Genomic DNA, 20,634 nt, shown 5'->3' on the forward strand with positions numbered 1-20,634 from the left:
GGTAGAGCACTTGCTTAGCAAGCACAAGGCCCTGAGTTCAAGTTCCAGTACTGCTAAAGATTATGTAGTTAAAAAGGTTAGTTAAGGCTAGAAGTTGGATCTTCTTGTATCTAATCCAATATTATTTTCACTGTTTTTATGTCCTTTCTACACTTGACATGCTGTAAGGCTTAATAAGTTATAAGATTCTTGGGGTAAAGGCTCTACTGCCCATCTTTATTTTCCTCTTAGTTTCTAAGGTGCTTTGGCCATAGTAGATACTCAGTAGATATTTTTAATTGAACCATAATTGGCTAAAAGTATTAAAAGATATAAAAGTATAATACATTTTCTAAAAAGAAAACTGAGACTATAGCAAAATCTTTAGAAATCTCGTGACTTCACCAACATCTCTATTTCTCCTTTCCCAACTTCCGTTTTTCTGTAGTGAATTCATAACATTTCTGACCCTTTTTTATCACCCTGTCTTTTGTGGGCTAAAATAAAGGAAAACTATTTCTAGAACTTTTGTCATTTTCTATATCCAAGAGTCCTGTAACACATGTTTATTTTGATGTGAGATGATTAGGAATTAGGAGAAAGATTTTGAATTGTTGACATGTTAAACTTTAGAGATAAGTACTTTTATGAATTCTAAATTATTTTATACTCAAAAATAATTTAAATTAAGAACACTGGACTTAACACTTTATGCTTAGTTTCTAAAAGTTAACTCTAACATTGTCATCAATGCTAGTCATAATACACTAGAGATGTATAAAGTAGGTCTGTGCTAAGAATAAAAATATGTCAGGTACTGTGTGCCTTTGGATTTGTGAGCCTTGGGTTATCTTAATCAGTGATTTTTATTATTCCTGCAGATGAGACCATGTGGGAGACCAGAGAGATTTGTGGGCTAGTGACATCAATCCTAATTTTGATTTCTAGTCCTGGCCTAGCCATTAGCTAGCTATATTGAGTTCTACACAATATTTTTTAGAGAAAGGCAAGTTATAGAATTATAAATGTGATGTTAAATGTGTTATTAACCTTTCTGGAAGAGAGTAGCCTTATCTAGGTAAGGTCTGAAGTCCCTTCTAGCTATAAAATCTTAAATGATTAAACATTATATTTTTCTAAGTAGAAATAATTTAGAAATCATAGGTATTTGTTCCAGGATGTCTAAAAGCAAAAAGATAGGTTACCAGAATATCAATAAATGCAAGCTAAAATGTCAAGTGCATTAGAAAATGTGAGCTATAGATCTTCAATTTGAACTTCAGCTATTGGCATTTGTTTGAAAAGCTACAGTATATTGAATAATGTAGGAAGGAATGCACCTGTGCATGAATGCCATCCCACGTGTTTCTGTAGGCCTCATCCTCTCGTTGGGCAGAGGCACTAATTAAGGCCCAAAGGTGCCCAGGACAAGGGGAGGACTCAACAGCACCTCCCATGGCTTGGACCTGCCTAGCTAGGTTTGGCAGGACTCACTGTTGTAGGCAGCACCTGATCAATCTACCCTCTGCCATCCCAGTTCTGCTGATGCTGGAGGGACTCCTGTATCTTCAATCTTGTCTTCCTCTTGGACTGCTAGGGAAATTTCTTTCTCATCCACTTTTCTATCTGGCTTGCAGGGATGAGAAGAACCAAGCCTGCAGAAGAAAGATAAGGAGGAAAAAAAAGAGAAAAGACTTGAGAGAGGAGGGAGGGAGAAAGTAGAGTTGGGGATGGGAGACAAAGAGAGTTGAGTCAATGTGAGGAGACTGGGATGAAGAAGGAGGCAACACACCTGGTACTCGACAAACATGCAGAGGTGCCGGAGATGTGCAGTCCCTTAACTGGATATGCAAGGCCTTCGGGCATGAAGGTAGGGTAAGCAAGGTGTTTACCATTCTTTCCACTTTGCTCCAGATAAGGAAGCAGCATTAGACCAGACTCCTTGGATTACCTAGTCAACATCCCACAGCAACCTTTCTGCTGCAGAGTTTATTGCCCAGTAACCAATCCTGTCTGCATATTCTGCCGTGCCCCCAAGCCCACTGTGCTGGAGACAAGAATGTCACATTGGCCTTGGTTTTTGTTTTTTTTCTTTATTCATTTATTCATTTATTCATACATTGTTTGGGCCATTTCTCTCCCCCCCCGCCCCCGCCGCCCCATTTCCCCTGCTACCCCCCTCACTTTCAGGCAGAACCTGTTCTGCGCTTTTCTCCTGTTTTGACGAGTAGGCATAAGCAATAATAAGGAGAAAGCGTTTTTGCGAGTTGAGATAAGGATAGCTATACAGAGAGATTCCTAGCATTGCTTCCATGTACAAATGTGTTACAACCCGAATTGATTCATCTCTACCTGACCTTTTCACTACTTCCCCGTCACTTTCCCATATTGACCTCTGTCGTTTTAAGGTTACTGTATTAGCTCCTCTGCAGTGGGGACATCAAACACTTTCAAATTTTGGGTTTCCTACCGTTCCCTATTCCTCCTGTATGTGTTCTCCCCTTAGTGTGTGACCCATGTCTAATATTACTGCATTTGTTTTAGATCTAAAGTCCACATATGAAGGAGAACATATGATTTTTGGTTTTCTGAGTCTGGCTTACTTCACTTAAGATGATGTTCTCCAGTTCCATCCATTTACCTGCAAATTACAAGATTTCATTCTTCTTCATGGCTGAGTAAAATTCCATTGTGCATAAATTCCACATTTTCTTAATCCATTCATCAGTAGTGGGGCATCTTGGCTGTTTCCATAATTTGGCTATTGTGAATAGCGCTGCAATAAACGTGGGTTTGCAGGTGCCTCTGGAGTAACCTGAATCGCATTCTTTGGGTATATCCCTAGGAGTGGGATTGCTGGATCATATGGCAGATCTATGTTTAGTTTTTTAAGAAGCCTCCATATTGCTTTCCAGAGTGGTTATACTAGTTTGCATTCCCACCAGCAGGATATGAGGGTTCCTTTTTCCCCACATCCTTGCCAACATTTGTTGTTGGTGGTGTTTTTTGATGATGGCTATTCTAACAGGGGTGAACACCCTCAACATCTTTTGTCAAAAGCATAATTTCCAAAATATTTGCTAATCACCTTGATTTTTTATTGCTGAATTTAAACTTCTCATAATTTATAATGGAACTGATCTAATGTATGCATTTGGAAGACTGAGGATTTTAAAACACAGTTTAGTTGTATACTTCAGTGGCTACCTGACCTTGCAGTTGGATCAGTCTGGGCATTCCTCAGAGCACCTGCACTGCCTCAGTACTTTGTGAGGCACTGTGGGGAATTTAGAAGCCATGATCCTGACCTTCAACTTAACTTTTACTTGGCAAAAAAACCTGAGGTGTATTATAATAACATAGAAAATTTAACATCAAATTTTGTAAGGAACTTCACTTAACTAAAGATTGTGAATTACTCTCCTTTTGTTTTTCTATGTTGTGTAAGTAGGCCACCCAGATCCATAAGCAGGGCTTCTGAAAGCCTGTTTCTTTCACAAGTGCATTAGGACAATCACAAATTGCTTTTTAATATGTGAAGCAGAGAAAACTTTTCAGTTCAGACTGTCCATTTTAAGCTGGGTATTTTTGCTTTTCACCTTGCTAAGCTTATACAAGTTGAGTAGCCCTTATCCAAAATGCTTGTTTAAGTTTGCATGTTTTTTTTTCAGATTTTTGGAATACATGCATATACATAACAAAATATCTTGGGGATGGGGCCCAAGTCTAAACATGAAATTCATTTTTGTTTCATGTATACATTATACACACAGCCTACAGGTGATTTTTGCATGCTATTTTTAGCACACCTGCATTTTGACTGAGACCTGTTACAGGAGGTCAAGTGTGGAATTTGCCACCTGTGTGCCATGTTGGTACTCAAAAAGTTTCGGACTTTGTTGTGTTTTTGGTGCCAGGGTTTGAACCTAGGCTTGAACATGCTAAGCATGCACTCTTCTTCTGAACTATACTCTCAAGTCCCCAAAAGACTTTGGAGCATTTCATATTTTTGATTTTCAGGTTAGAGAAGATAAATCTGTGTGTATTTTTGTTCCTGCATCTTTTTCCCACTACTGGAATGAATCGTCTAATCCAAATTTCCATTTCCTGGTAAATCTGCCCTCCATCCTCAACAGTTCACTGAAACTACTTCTATTCAGATCATAAACAACAACCTCATTGCTGAATCCACTGGTTACTTTTCCGTTATCATCAGTGATCTTTCTGTTTGATTGAATACTATCAATCATCATTCTTATCTTGAAAGTTTTCTTAGTTGCTGTCTTTCATTTCTTTGCTGCCTCTATAATGGCTCCTTTTCAATCATCTTTCTAGATTCCTCTTACTTTGACTATTTTTCAAATGCTGGTATTCTCGTGTTTATTCTGCAACCCAATTCAATCTCAGCATTTTTATCTCAGCACAGACCTCTTTCTTTAGCTTCTGGCCTAAATCCATTCACCTAACTGTACATATTATGGGTGTGTTCCTTCATAATATCCACTCACTCATCTAGCTAGATCTGTTGTATTACAGTAAAAGTTCTCTAAACCATCCTTTCCTCCATCTTCCTGCTGTTATTGCCAGTACAACCTTAGAACTATCAAAGGGTCCCTGTCCTGCGCTCCATACCTACTTATGTCCCACTCTGGCTCTCCTTCAGCCTTACCATTCCTTGTGGGGTGAGGAGCTCATAAGGTCCAAGAGATCCTGCCTTTACACCTCCATAAATCTAATCTACACACTGGATCCCAAGAATCCCAGGCCTCTTTCCAAGGTCTGATAACCAGAATATATAGGGAACTTTAAAAACTAAATTCTTCCAAAGTTAATGAACCAATAAAGAAATGGGCAAGTGAACTAAACAGAACTTTCTCAAAAGAAGAAATTCAAATGGCCAAAAAACACATGAAAAAATGCTCACCATCTCTAGCAATAAAGGAAATGCAAATTAAAACCACACTAAGATTCCACCTCATCCCTGTTAGAATAGCCATCATTAGCAAAACCACCAACAACAGGTGTTGGCAAGGATGCAGGGAAAAAGGAACCCTCATACACTGTTGGTGGGAATGTAAACTAGTACAACCACTCTGGAAAAAAATTTGGAGGCTACTTAAAAAGCTAAACATTGATCTACCATTCGATCCAGCAAGACCACTCTTGGGGATATACCCAAAAGACTGGGACACAGGTTACTCCAGAGGCACCTGCACACCCATGTTTATTGCAGCACTATTCACAATAGCCAAGTTATGGAAACAGCCAAGTTGTCCCACCACTGATGAATGGATCAAGAAAATGTGGTATCTATACACAATGGAATTTTATGCAGCCATGAAGAAGAACGAAATGTTATCATTCGCTGGTAAATGGATGGAATTGGAGAACATCATTCTGAGTGAGGTTAACCTGGCCCAAAAGACCAAAAATCATATGTTCTCCCTGATATGCGGACATTAGATCAAGGGCAAACACAACAAGGAGATTGGACTTTGATCACATGATAAAAGCGAGAGCACACAAGAGAGATAGGAGGATAGGTAAGACACCTAAAAAATTAGCTAGCATTTGTTGCCCTCAATGTAGAGAAACTAAAGCAGATACCTTAAAAGCAACTGAGGCCAATAGTAGAAGGGGACCAGGAACTAGAGAAAAGGTTAGATCAAGAAGAATTAACTTAGAAGGTAACACTTATGTACAGGAACTTAATGCGAGTCAACTCCCTGTATAGCTATCCTTATCTCAACTAGCAAAAACCCTTGTTCCTTCCTATTGTTGCTTATACTCTCTCTTCAACAAAATTAGAGATAAGGGCAAAATAGTTTCTACTGGGTATCGAGGGGGTGGGGAGGAGAGGGAGGGGGCGGAGTGGGTGGTAAGGGAGGGGGTGGGGGCAGGGGGGAGAAATGACCCAAGCCTTGTATGCATATATGAATAAAAAAAAAGCCTTAGCTTTTTAGTTTTATATTCCCATATACTTATTACAGTGCCTATACAACACAGAGTGAATACTTAATACATGTTTGTTGAGTAAGTTAAATAATGAATACAACTTATATTGAATACTTTACTATTTCATCTCCTTTGTTGTCATTTTTAAAAGTTTATGGTAGTATCTATCTGATTTTATTATATCTTGGAGTCAGCATTTTTTCCAGAAACTCTTCTAATTTTGTATTATATTAAATAGGAAAATTAGACTTATCTTAAACAGAATTTTATTTTTAAATATATTTTTAGTAATTTTATAAAATGGAGTGATTTATCCAAGCATGATGGTGCATGACAGTGATCCCAGATGGAGACAGGAAGATCGTGAGTTCAAGGCTCGCCAGGGAAAAGTTATCATGATCCTATCTCAAAGACATAATAAAAGCAAAAGGGCTGGGGGCATAGCTAAAGTGGCAGAGCACTTGCTAGCATATGAGAGCTCTTGGGTTCAATCTCTAATACTACAAAAAAAATTAATGATAGGCGGTAGAAAAGAATGATAAGCAAACATGAAAATCTTGATATTGCAGATTAGTTTAACATTAACTAAAATAACTGTCACTAGGACAGCAGTGCTTGTGACCACTTATAACATAGTAGTAACTGCTAGGTCCTGAAGGACCTGCTCCTGAGCAGGAGCAGGGCTAAGTTCTGTAAAACAGAGAGGCTGGGAAGAGTGGACCTGAGGTTACCTGCCAGATTTCTCATGAATTCAGAGTAAATCTAACATCCCACAGATCCACGTTTGTGTGTGATGACTTTTATTGCAAAGAACATGCAGTTATTGAAAATAAGTGACTTTTAAACACTAAATCGGCTTCCTTTGATTATTGAGATGACTTCTAGCTGATAATTCATATGCTCTTGTTTGACTCCGGGAGTTTAGTGACCTCTAAACTGAGACCCCACCTGCAATATCCCTAGTATTCTATCTCCTTTGGACACTACTTTAGTATGTGTACCATGTTGTAGTGAAAAATACTCTTTTCTGAAAACTAAGTAAATCGGACTTGGATGACACTTAAATTATCTCACACCCACATGTTCTGTGACTCTTACATTTACTGTTTGATTAATAGTCTTACTTGTGATTCTACTGAGAGGTAATAGAGTTAACCCATAGCAATAATTTGAGGTTTAAATCTTTGACTCTCTGAATTCATACTATTTCATTATTTTTTTATTTGTTTTGATAGATTATTTGTTCCATGTTCTCCTTTTACCATTAATATTTCAGGCCTCAAATGTACTCATTCCAACCCTTCTCCTTCCAGATGAGATGAGTCTTTTAGGAACACCCACTAAAGGTACTTTATGTCAAAGAAGCTACTTTGTGAGCCATAATGCATTGTGTGAGTGTTATGCCATCATGAGTCATGATGAAAACCTCTTGATGACATTGCTTCAAGAATATTTTGATGATGAAATTGCTATGGGATATCTTGGGACACCAGCTTTTGGAGAAGCTACTTGGTTGTATAAACAGTTTCTGTCATCTAGAAAAGTGTTTTCTTTACCCAGGAGATTTTAAAATGTCTTCCATTTTCTTTTTTTGTCTTTTTTTTTTTTGGTGGTACTAGAGTTTGAACTCAGGGCCTCACGCTTGCTAGGGCAGGTGCTATACCACTTGAGCCACTCTGTCAGTGGCTCAAGTTTTTTGTGTTGGGTATTTTTGAGATAAGATCTCTCAAACTATTTTCCTGGGGTGGCTTTGAACTGTGATCCTCCTGATCTCTACCTCCTGAGTAGCTAGGATTACAGATGTGAGTTACTGGTGTCCAGCCATTTTCTTAATTTAGTATTATGACACTTGAAGCTATTTTTCCACATTTATGAAGAGCAACCTAATTAACATATCACACTTCCACTTTGTGTTTCTACATTAGAGCCCTGCCTCTCCCCATGTGCCTGTTTATGATTTCCTCCTATATTCAGGAAACTTTTTTTCTAAGTGACTTAAGATGCCAATTGTTAAAAAAGAGAGAGAAGAAGAAGACGAAGGAAGAGGAGGATGAGATGATGATGATAATGATTAATAAGAAGATTTGAGCCTTACATGCTACTTAAAAATCAAAAAAGAAGGGGAAAAATAGTATCATGAAAACATCACCTAAAGTCCCTTCCTTTTCCTCTGTTTCCAAGGCAGAAGAAGTTGACCTATCTCCCTTTCTTGCCCATGAATTTGTGAATTTCTGTATTCTTTTTTCCTTCAGGGCTTCTCTTAACCGTGAATGCGTATATTGAGGGGAGGGAAAGTAATGGGGCAAAGTGGTCAGTAAGATATAGGACTGCTTAAGTAGCATATTGAAAAAAGATAAGCAAGAAAACAAATGGAATGGAAGTAAGAGTCTACTCTTCACTAACCCTTAAAATTAAAGTCAGAATCAGACAATTAGAAATGGAAGGGCATGCATGAGGCCCTGGGTTAAATCTTCAAACCTACCCCCCCACAAAAAAAAAAAAAAGAAATGAAAGGGGCCTAGTTGTCCTATGGTTACAGTACTTTAACCTCACAGATGTTTCATAAATACATATGGAACTTAAACTCATCTTCTCATTTTATGGGAGAAGAAATAGAATCCCCTAAGGTTATATATTGCCTGAAGCCATTCAAATAGCAAGTTACAGAGCTTGCCTGGAAGCTGGGTCCTCTGATTTCTCAATTTCTTTGATATTAGAAGATACTTGATGACTTGTGTGTATGAGTGTGTGTATTTCCAGTCCCTCCCAAAAAAGTAGGTATGAAATGTTGAACTCAGTTCTCTTGTTTCTAGGGATGGTACCATGCCCTTCCAATTTAATGCTCTGATTCTGACTATCTTATTTTAAGTGTTAGTGAAGATTCTTCTTTCACTCCATTTGTTTTCTTGCTCATCTTTTTTCAATATGGTACTTAGCACTCCTATATCTTTTTGTTTTAGTTTGGTTTTTGGTTTTTTGTTTGTTTTTTTGTAGTACGGGGGTTTGAACTCAGGGCCTACACCTTGAACCACTCCACCAGCCCTTTTTTGTATATGTGATGAGTTTTTTCAAGATAGGGTCTCATGAACTATTTGCCCAGGCTGGCTTCAAACTGTGATCCTTCTGATCTCTGCCTCTTGAGTAGCTAGGATTCCAGGCGTGAGCCACTGGTACCCAGCTAGCAGTCTTATATCTACTGACCACTTTGACTCATTGCTTCCCCTCCCCCAACTCTGTAATGAGTTGCAATCTACTAGAAAGGATGTGTATTTTGAAGTCAAACCTGGACCTAAATTTCAGGTTTGTTCATTGGCACTTTGGCAAGTTTCTTAACCTGTCTAAGCCTGAACTTTCACCTTTTAAGTGGGGATGATAATAGCTACAACATACTATTATAATGACAAGTAGATGAACCAAGGTTATAGGAAGTACTTACTTTGGTACATGGCATAAATCAGAGGCTTTAATAAATATTTGTGAAATAGATAAATGATAACTATGATTGTATTTGATCTCCCTCATGGAGGGTCAACATCCATGTAGGTCAACTTACATTTTAGGAAGGTCATATTCTTTTTTTTTCCTTTATTATTCATATGTGCATACAAGGCTTGGGTCATTTCTCCCCCCTGCCCCCACTCACTCCGCCCCCTCCCTCTCCCCCCCACCCCCTCAATACCCAGCAGAAACTATTTTGCCCTTATTTCTAATTTTGTTGTAGAGAGAGTATAAGCAATAACAGGAAGGAATAAGGGTTTTTGCTGGTTGAGATAAGGATAGCTATACAGGGCATTGACTCACATTGATTTCCTGTGCGTGTGTGTTGCCTTCTAGGTTAATTCTTTTTGATCTAACCTTTTCTCTAGTTCCTGGTCCCCTTTTCCTATTGGCCTCAGTTGCTTTTAAGGTATCCGCTTTAGTTTCTCTGCGTTGAGGGCAACAAATGCTAACTAGTTTTTTAGGTGTCTTACCTATCCTCACCCCTCCCCTGTGTGCTCTCGCTTTTATCATGTGCTCAAAGTCCAATCCCCTTGTTGTGTTTGCCCTTGATCTAATGTCCACATATGAGGGAGAACATACGATTTTTGGTCTTTTGGGCCAGGCTAACCTCACTCAGAATGATGTTCTCCAATTCCATCCATTTACCAGCGAATGATAACATTTCGTTCTTCTTCATGGCTGCATAAAATTCCATTGTGTATAGATACCACATTTTCTTAATCCATTCGTCAGTGGTGGGGCATCTTGGCTGTTTCCATAACTTGGCTATTGTGAATAGTGCCGCAATAAACATGGGTGTGCAGGTGCCTCTGGAGTAACCTGTGTCACAATCTTTTGGGTATATCGCCAAGAGTGGTATTGCTGGATCAAACGGTAGATCAATGTCTAGCTTTTTAAGTAGCCTCCAAAAAGTCATATTCTTATTGCTTAATGATGGCTAAGCTGCTATTTGACAACTTCCTTTTTGTCTTAGAAAATTCCTGCTTCAAATACCTCACAGCCTTTAACTTTTCTAATTCTAGATTAATCCATGGAGGACAGCTGTTGAATGGATTAGCAGGTCCAACTGTAATGAATGCAGCACCATTCCTCTCCACAACGTGGTTTTCTGCAGATGAACGAGCCACTGCCACTGCGATTGCATCTATGCTTAGTTATCTTGGAGGAGCATGTGCATTTTTAGTCGGACCACTTTTTGTTCCAGCACCCAATGGAACATCACCTCTTCTTGCTGCAGAAAGTAGCAGGGCTCATATTAAAGATCGCATCGAGACTGTGCTATATGCAGGTAATTTAAAGCTTTTTCTTTTCCTGTCATAATTTATTTTTATCTCAATCATCTTCACTCTATTTTTTGTGTACTGGATCACTTTATATGAGATATTTATGAGGACTGATATATATACACATGCACAGAATGTGCTTTCCTTGTTATATAATACAACATGAAGGTGCCTATTTGAAACTTATACTCTTCCTAGGAAGTTACTAAATTTAAAATGTACTTTGCTTAAGGAGCTAAAAATATACAATGGAGAAATAGCAGCCTCTTCAACAAAAACTGCTTGGAAAACTGGTTAGCAGTCTGCAAAAAACTGAAACTAGATCCATGTATATCACCCTATACCAAGATTAACTCAAAATGGATCAAGGATCTTAATATCAGATCACAAACTCTAAAGTTGATACAAGAAAGAGTAGGAAATACTCTGGAGTTAGTAGGTATAGGTAAGAACTTTCTCAATGAAACCCCAGCAGCACAGCAACTAAGAGATAGCATAGATAAATGGGAACTCATAAAACTAAAAAGCTTCTGTTCATCAAAAGAAATGGTCTCTAAACTGAAGAGAACACCCACAGAGTGGGAGAAAATATTTGCCAGCTACACATCAAAGGACTGATAACCAGAATATATAAGGAACTTAAAAAACTAAATTCTCCCAAAACTAATGAACCAATGAAGAAATGGGCAAGTGAACTAAACAGAACTTTCTCAAAAGAAGAAATTCAAATGGCCAAAAAACACATGAAAAAATGCTCACCATCTCTAGCAATAAAGGAAATGCAAATTAAAACCACACTAAGATTCCACCTCACCCCTGTTAGAATAGCCATCATTAGCAACACCACCAACAACAGGTGTCGGCGAGGATGCGGGGAAAAAGGAACCCTCTTACACTGTTGGTGGGAATGTAGACTAGTACAACCACTCTGGAAAAAAATTTGGAGGCTACTTAAAAAGCTAAACATTGATCTACCATTCGATCCAGCAAGACCACTCTTGGGGATATACCCAAAAGACTGTGACACAGGTTTCTCCAGAGGCACCTGCACACCCATGTTTATTGCGGCACTATTCACAATAGCCAAGTTATGGAAACAGCCAAGATGCCCCACCACTGACGAATGGATTAAGAAAATGTGATATCTATACATAATGGAATTTTATGCAGCCATGAAGAAGAACGAAATGTTATCATTCGCTGGTAAATGGATGGAATTGGAGAACATCATTCTGAGTGAGGTTAGCCTGGCCCAAAAGACCAAAAATCGTATGTTCTCCCTCATATGTGGACATTAGATCAAGGGCAAACACAACAATGGGATTGGACTTTGAGCACATAATAAAAGCGAGAGCACACAAGGGAGGGGTGAGGATAGGTAAGACACCTAAAAAACTAGTTAGCATTTGTTGCCCTCAACGCAGAGAAACTAAAGCAGATACCTTAAAGCAACTGAGGCCAATAGGAAAAGGGGACCAGGAACTAGAGAAAAGGTTAGATCAAAAAGAATTAACCTAGAGGGTAACACACACACATAGGAAATCAATGTGAGTCAATGCCCTGTATAGCTATCCTTATCTCAACCAGCAAAAACCCTTGTTCCTTCCTATTATTGCTTATACTCTCTCTACAACAAAATTAGAAATAAGGGCAAAATAGTTTCTGCTGGGTCTTGAGGGGGTGGGGGGAAGAGGGAAGGGGCGGAGTGGGTGGTAAGGGAGGGGGTGGGGGCAGGGGGGAGAAATGACCCAAGCCTTGTATGCACATATGAATAATTAAAAAAATAAAAATAAAAAACAAATAAAATAAAATGTACTTTGCTTGATGGAAGATTCTTTATTACTCTGTTCATCCAAAAGCACTGTGTATAATACATATTCTAGTATCTTCTCTAGATGTCCTACCAATATCTATATAAATATCTATATAAAACTATATAAAATTAATGTTTCTCCCCTACAATTTCCCCATTATTGACCATGTTCTCCGACACTATTAACCTTGATCACTTGTGGTTTATTCTCTTCATTTCCTCCTGCCTGTATGTTTAGTCTATTAATCAAGTATATCAACCTTTCCAAAACATTCTCTTGTATCCTTTTTCTCTATTTCTAGAGTCAAGCACTAATCCAGTCTTACATTACAGTCTCTTACAGATCTTCTTAAGTATGTTCCCCCTCTCCACATACCTATTTATTGTTTCTTTCTAGATACAGAACACCTTTTATAAGTGTTTACTTTGTACCAGGTTCTATGCTCAGCACTGGGAATTGGAAAGATCAGTGAAAACAAGTAGGAATTTACAGAGGTAGAGAAACCTAACTTGCCTGGGTTTAGAGAGAAGTTGAGAAGTCAAGGAAAGTTTCACCAAGAATTTAGTAATAAACAAAAGTAAGAACTTCATAGGAGTCAACAGGTGTTCAAGAGGGGTAGGGGATTCCATACGGGAGGAACTGCAAAGGCAAGGAAGGTAATGAGAGAACCAAGTATGTCCAGGACACTACCCATAGTTTGGTATGTCCATGATAGTTTGGTATGTGTGTGATTCTAAGTTGGTAGCAAGTAGCAGAAAATGAGACTTGGAAACATAAGGGATCAGATTATACTGAACTTTGTCTTAATTTATTTATTCCCTTATTAACAAACATATTTTGAGCTCCTATGAACCTGTCACTGTACAGGCACTGAGGTGAGCATGTTTCCAGCTTTAAAAGAATTTTCAGTGTCCTGAAGGATGCAGACAGGTAAACCTACAATTTTAGAACTGTGTGTGTGTCTGCGTCTGTGTGTGTGTGTGTGTATGTTGTGTGTGTGTGTGTGTGTGTGTGTGTGTGTGTGTGTGTGTGTGTGTGTGTGGCAGGGAGAGGAGAGGAGGGAGTGCTATATTGAAAACCTCCAGTCATTCTGAAAGCTAAGAGGAGGAGCACCTAGCCCAGATTTTGTTTGTGAAATGGAGCTTCTTGGAGATACAGCATCTAAGCTGGAACCTGAGGAATGGTTGAGAGTCAGCCAAACACAGTTGGCAGGAAGACTAATACAGACAGAACCATGGAGAAGAGGCCCAGAAAAGGGAGAAAACCCAGAGTAAGTGGTTTAGATCTGATGAAAACAGGATAGGTAAAGCTGGAGAGGAAGTCAGGCCATGCAGTTCTCCTGAGCAGGACTGAAAGGTTTGAAGTTCACCAGTCTGAAAGCAAACGCCACATTCTTTTTTTTTTTATTATTCATTGTTTTATTATTCATATGTGCATACAAGGCTTGGGTCATTTCTCCCCCCTGCCCCCTCAATAACTGGCAGAAACTATTTTGCCCTTATCTCTAATTTTTTTGAAGAGAGAGTATAAGCCATAATAGGAAGGAACAAGGGTTTTTGCTGGTTGAGATAAGGATAGCTATACAGGGAGTTGACTCGCATTAATTTCCTGTGTGTTACCTTCTAAGTTAATTCTTCTTGATCTAACCTTTTCTCTAGTTCCTGGTCCTCTTTTCCTATTGGCGTCAGTTGCTTTTAAGGTATCTGCTTTAGTTTCTATGCCAAATGCCACATTCTTGAAGAACTTGACATAAAGACTAAAAGTTAATTAGTAGTTGTCTAGGGCTAGGGAATTTTCGAGATAATCAAAAAAATTCTGAAATTGTAATGGTTGCAAAGTTATACAAATGTACAAAAATTGGATTGTGTACTTCAACGTGTGAATTTATATGTTGTGTGAATTATTTCTCATGAAGTAACTCACAAAAATGTCTATAGAAAGATGGCCAAAGAATATGAACAAGGAAATCACAAAAGAAATATAAATAACCAATAAGCATATGGAAGATGCTTATTCAATGTGACTCATAGTTGAAAGAACTCAGTTCATTGATTTGTTACTCTTCAGATTGACAAAGAATTCAAAAATTGAAAATACAGAAGAATCTTTTAATAATCTTATCTTTCAGAATTAGAAATCTATGAATTTCAATTGAATTAAATCAAATGATCTATATTTAAGTGTCTTATAGGAATATTGTCCCTTTGCTAAGAATGTAACCTTAGAATTATTCAACAGAAAGGACCTCTAGAAATCACTAAATCCAATCCAGAAAGAATTAGAGGTTCACCCAAATTTCAAGTCAATTATCAGTGTAGGTGAGTCTGTACTCCATGTTTCCTGACTTCATTTAGTGCCAGGCTGTTCTACATTGGATACAGTTAACAAAGCTGGGGCTTCTGTGTGCCAGAACTGTGGAGGGAAGGACCAAGACACTTAGGAATGCTCTCTTCTGTAATGAGGCCAAACTAAGATGGCTTGGATGTTCAGTTTACTTCTCATGTTAAATATTCTACATTAGCTAGTCTTGTGTTTAAATTTTTCTGTCTCTGGGTTTCTTGTTTCTTGATTTTTTCTTGTCTTGTTTAACTTCCTATACCATCTGTAAATTGGATCTGTCCTATACATAAATCAGAAATCTTGCCCTTGATTAAACAAACTTCCTATCCCATCCTTACCAATTTTCTCCCCTTTCTTTCCTTCAAAGTACCGTATTAATTAGACACTCATCCTAGACCTGTTTCAGAATCCTTTTTTACCATAAGGCACTGTGGGTTTAAATGTTTTCTTCATGGAGTAATAGTTGTTTACTGCTGCTCGGCAGGCACTCTGACACTTGAGCCATGCTCCCAGTCTTTTCACTCTTTTAGTTTTTTTTAGTTAGGGTCTCATGCTTTTGCCCAGGCCAGCCTCTGCCTTCCTATTAGCTGGGATTACAGGAGTGTACCACCACACTTGGCCCAAGCCAAGTGTATATTTGGCTCCTGAAATTGATCTCTGTACATACCTGTTTTTCTCACTAGACTGAGCTATCTTGGCTATCATGTACTATATTTTGCTTATTTTTGTATATCTAGGACTTAGTTCATGCTCAGTAAACATGAGTTATGTAATAAATATGTCACATATTCAATTTTTTTTGTCATTGGTTAACACTTTACTTTTTTCCCTTCAGAATTTGGAGCTGTCTGCTTAATATTCTCTGCAACACTGGCTTATTTCCCACCCCGGCCTCCGCTTCCTCCCAGCGTTGCTGCAGCCAGCCAGCGGCTGGGCTACCCGCGCAGCTTTTGCAGATTGTTGAGGTAAATACACTGCACTGAGGTCATGGCACTGTGTGCCTAGGCTTGATATAATTCCACCCTTTTAAAGATAACTTGAGATAGGAACTTCTCAGCAACCATCAGTCAAGTTGTAGCTAATTGATAAGAGACTAATATTTTGATATCCTATCAGAAATCTACCTTGAAAAATCATCCAAAACCAAAACCTCTATAATTTTTGCCTTATCTGCATACCATCTATACTGTTATTTACTTAATATTTTAAAAATTAAATCTCTTATTTTCCTTGTAAATTTTAATTTTCTTTTATATAGAAACTTAAACTTACACCCCACAATAGTATCTGAGAAATTATGGGTTTTAAGTGTATCTTATATTTTCCTAACATGCAGATTATTTTATTCATTATGTATTTGTTAATGAATATCAAAATAAATAGAGAGTAGTCAATACAAAGTAAATAAAATACTATTTACACATCACCTAAAACCATCTCATGTACCACCCATAGCATCATAGTTTGAGAAACTTAGTGATTATTTTATTTCATTACTTTATTTTACTGACTTAACTTAAATGTAGTGAGATTAAATTCTACCCTTGAAGGCTCTAATGCTCCAGGACTAAATTTGCTCTTGGAGGTTTAGAACATCACTGCCAATTGTGATGTGCAGTTGAATTTTTCCCAGTTAGTTGTAATGAGGTTTTATTGACTCATCAGCTCTCTGTGGTTAGCTCTTTTCTTATCTTCCCACCCCCACATGGTAAATTCCATGTAGGGAGAACTATGTCTTCATATCTTCTGTTACGTTCCTGTTAGGTAGTAGTGTAATTCAAGTCACATATGTAATCTTAAATCTTTTAGTAGCCTCATGAAGAAATATAAAAAGAAACCAGAAAAATTAATTTTAGTAGCATATTTTATTCAACCTAATATATCTAAAGCATTATCTTAGCATGTAATCAAATTAAAATTATTAATCAGGTATTTTGTATTCTTATGTTTGTATAAATCTTTAATATCCACTGTATATCTTACCCTTACAACACATTTCAACTTAGACACTAAATTTTCATTGGAAATAGTTGATATGTATTTATATTTCGTTAAGTCTACAGTTGAAAAGTATTCATTGAATGATATTTCCCATATATAATTTATTTAAAATTAACAATAAATAATTGCGTTTTCAAATTTTGAATCAGCAGACCTTTGATTTTATAGGAAAGGTCTTGCATTTTGTACACAGTTGTTTGGGGCTTAGTTGAAAACCTGTCACTTCTATAAAATGACAGTTTTTAGTCTTTTCAACATAATTTTTAACAAACTTCCATAGCTAAAATAGCCATTTATTTCACCATTTCTCCATCTAAAAGTGGTTTGCTTTTTCTGCAAGAATCCAGACTATTTTTTAGCTGCCCAAAGTCATAAGTTCACACCTTTAAAAATTGTTTTAGGATATTTGTTGGACTCTTAATTTGATTTTCAGCAACTAATTTTCTTGATACTTTTTTGACTGTTAAGAAGAAATGTCTTTTAATACTACCACTTAAATAACCTATTTTTTTTTCACAGCATACATTTTACTTTGCTCTGCTGAGGCAAATTGTAACTGTCATTCATTGTGAAACTCACTACATGCCTTTTTTATTCCAGTCTCTTATTTTTCTCTACACGAAGTATTCAAATGAACAAATTACAAGTTATATCAGTATATAGAAAGAAAGAATTAAAACCAAACGAGTTCACTGACACCAGGAAGATCAGTGATGAGTTGTAATGAGGAAACACATGTCCTGGTGGTATACACGCTAGAGTGACATCATGTACTCTGTAATTATTAAAGTAAGATGCAGTGCTGCCAAAAACAAAGTTTCATAGAAAAGGACTTTGCACTGCTTCTGTTTTTAAATTAGTTAGGATGAGATAAAATTAAAAATTCAGTTCCTTACTACACTAGCCATATTTCACACAATGTAATAATATAGTAATGCTGACCACCATTTTTTTTTTTTTTGACAGTGCTGGGGTTTGAAGTGAGGGCTTTGTGCTTGCTAGGCAGGTGTTCTACCACTTCAGCCACACCTTCAGCCCTTTCTGCTCTACTTATTTTTACCCAGGGCAGCTGGGATCATGATCTTTGATCCTCCTGTTTTACAGTTCCCACCATAGCTGAGATGACAGTTGTGCACCACTGCACCCACCTTTTTTTCCATTGAGATAGGTTCTCACAAACTTTTTGCCTAGGCTGGCCTAGAACCTCAATTCTCCTGATATCAGCCTCCCAAATAGCTGGGATTGCAGGTGTAAGTCAGTGGCACCCGGCATGATCACCATTTTTTAAAAAACAAAGTGGGATGAAATAAAACAGACTATAAAATATTGTTATGCCACACATATTGAGGATACATATTTTGTGAGACTTTTATTTTAGTATATACAAAAGCCACAAAATAAAAATAAATTTCCTACTCGGGTATAGTATGAAGTTTTTGAAAACCACTTCTCTACACACCTTCCACATAATAAATGAAGAAAAATATTAGCTAAGTGGCACACATTTGTTTGTTTTTTGGGTTTTTTTAATTCATTTATTCACATGTGCGTACATTGTTTGGGTCATTTCTCCCCCCTGCCAGTGGCACACATTTGTAACATGACAGTTTAAAATGATAGCTTTTAAAAGTTCTATTTGGTTAAAATTTTCTCCATGCAAAGCCAGAAGAAGTTAGCTGTCTCTGGTTAGATAAAGCTTGAGATGTAGATTGGAGTCATATTTATTTTGCCACACTAGTAATTCTGTACTGTTCTGTGGGAAATAGGAGTCATTAAAGTACTTTAAGCTAAGGAGTTACATATAAGATTGTTTTGACATGAAAAAGAGTAACTTTCAGTATTACTCCGACCACCATATACCCAGTGTTTACTTCTAATTACCTGAGAATCAAGACCTTCAATCTGTATTTAAACCATAAATATAATAATTTTCTCCTCTGTAAACAGTCTGTTTTTTGTTTCTTTGTTTCTTTGTTTTTACCACCCACCACCTAATATTCCTTGGTCTCTTCCTGTGTTGGTCTCTTTACTTTAGGATGGCCCACTCTACCCTTGGCCCTTCAGGGAGTTCTGTGAGCCTGCTGTGCCACATTCCCCTAGCCTAAATATAATTTTCTCTGGTCTTGCAAAGAACTCCTGAAATCATTACTTCCTGGATTAATCAGAACAACAGAACAGTTGCCTCTTCTAAATTCTAATTACGTTGTCTGAGCAAAAAACATCAGTGATTATGCTCCAAGGTTTTCACCACTATTACTTATCTCCTATCTATTTGTTTCCCTTCTCAAATATGCTTCTAACCCATGTAACCTCATGCAGATATTTCTTTTTCTTTATGTATTGATGTCGTGTTTGATGATGACTCTTATTGTGTTGCCTTTTAGACTTCAAGAGTGGAGAGTTGGGTAGAACATAACTGCTTACTTCAGGGCCCATGAACGCATTTATTTATTTTTTTTAATTCATTCTTTTGTTTATATTGCCTAATCTTCTCCCCTTTCTAGGTCTATTCTCAAAGCTTTCTATGTGTATTTCTTTGTCTCTTTGCTTTTGCAATATGTATAGTATTTTTCATGGATCTATGTTAAATTTATATATAATCATTTCTTCCACATATATATACACACACACACACACATACACACACACACACACACACATCATTTGCTTGACTTTTTTCAGTAAGCATTATGTGTGGTTTTTTTTAAACCTTCCTTTTGGAATGTTCCAATAATAGTAAGGTAGAATAAAATAACTCTTAATATCTCCATAGCCCAATGTTAACAATGTCCAGTCAGTCTTGTTTTATTTATGCTCCACCTTCTTCCCTCCTTGTATCATGAAGCATATCCCAGAGGACAGATCATTTTGTCCAAAAATATTTCAATATATTATACAGCATATGTTAAACATATAGGGCCTTTTTTTTTTTTTTGAAACAGTCTTGCTATGTAGCTCAAGCTAGCCTCAAGCTTGCAGTCCTGCCTCAGCCTCCCAAGTACTTAAGGACTCTTTTTAGCATAATTATAGTGTCATTATCTTACCTCACAACTGAACAACAGTTTACTAATATGAAACCAGAGCTTAGCTGACTGAGTGACTCAAGTGATAAAGCACCTGCCTAGCAAGTGCCAGGTCCTGAGTTCAACCCCAGTACTGCAAAAAGCAAACCAGAACAGAGTTTAAATTTTCTGTTGTCTCATAAGTTCTTTTTAAGTTTGTTTGAATCAAGATCAGATTAGGATCACACATTGCATTTAGCTCAAATGCCTTATAATCTGTGTTTCCTTTCTATTTCTCTCTTTTCTCGTTGTAATTTATTTGTTGAGCCAGTTCTTTTATCTCCAAGGTGTGAATTTGTTGATCGTCTCCTTGTGGAGGTTGACATGTTCCTCTATCCTTAGCATTTGCTATAAATTGCTAGCAAAAGCTGTGTTCTAATTCAGGTTTTCTTTTTGCTTTTTTTGTTTTGTGTTGTGTTGTGTTTTGTTTGTATTGTGTTGTGTTTTGTGAGACTACTTCATGGGTAAGGCCATATTCTTCTACCGGGAGGCATTTGATGTCTGGAGAGCGCTCATTTTGTGATGTTAGCACTTTGTCTTCAAGATGCATCCATGTTGCTGTATGTACACCTAACTCTTCATGCTCTACAGTATTAATCTCTCACATTTTATCTACCCATCCCATTGTGTACCCCCATTGCCTCCAATTCATTACTGTCAAAAACACCACTCTAGTGACACACCTCACATATGCCACCA

General features: G+C 37.4%; 1 protein-coding gene across 1 annotated transcript in view; it reads left to right on the forward strand.

The window, feature by feature from the left end:
• Positions 1-20,634, forward strand: part of Slc49a4 (solute carrier family 49 member 4) — a 77,904-nt gene that overhangs the window by 21,753 nt on the left and 35,517 nt on the right. The window contains exons 3-4 of the mRNA XM_074073286.1: positions 10,458-10,723; positions 15,708-15,837. Of these exons, the coding sequence (XP_073929387.1) occupies positions 10,458-10,723; positions 15,708-15,837 (396 nt within the window). The remainder of the gene's footprint in view (positions 1-10,457; positions 10,724-15,707; positions 15,838-20,634) is intronic.

This window comes from Castor canadensis, chromosome 5 (assembly GCF_047511655.1).
Source record: "Castor canadensis chromosome 5, mCasCan1.hap1v2, whole genome shotgun sequence".
NCBI classification, from domain to species: domain Eukaryota; kingdom Metazoa; phylum Chordata; class Mammalia; order Rodentia; family Castoridae; genus Castor; species Castor canadensis.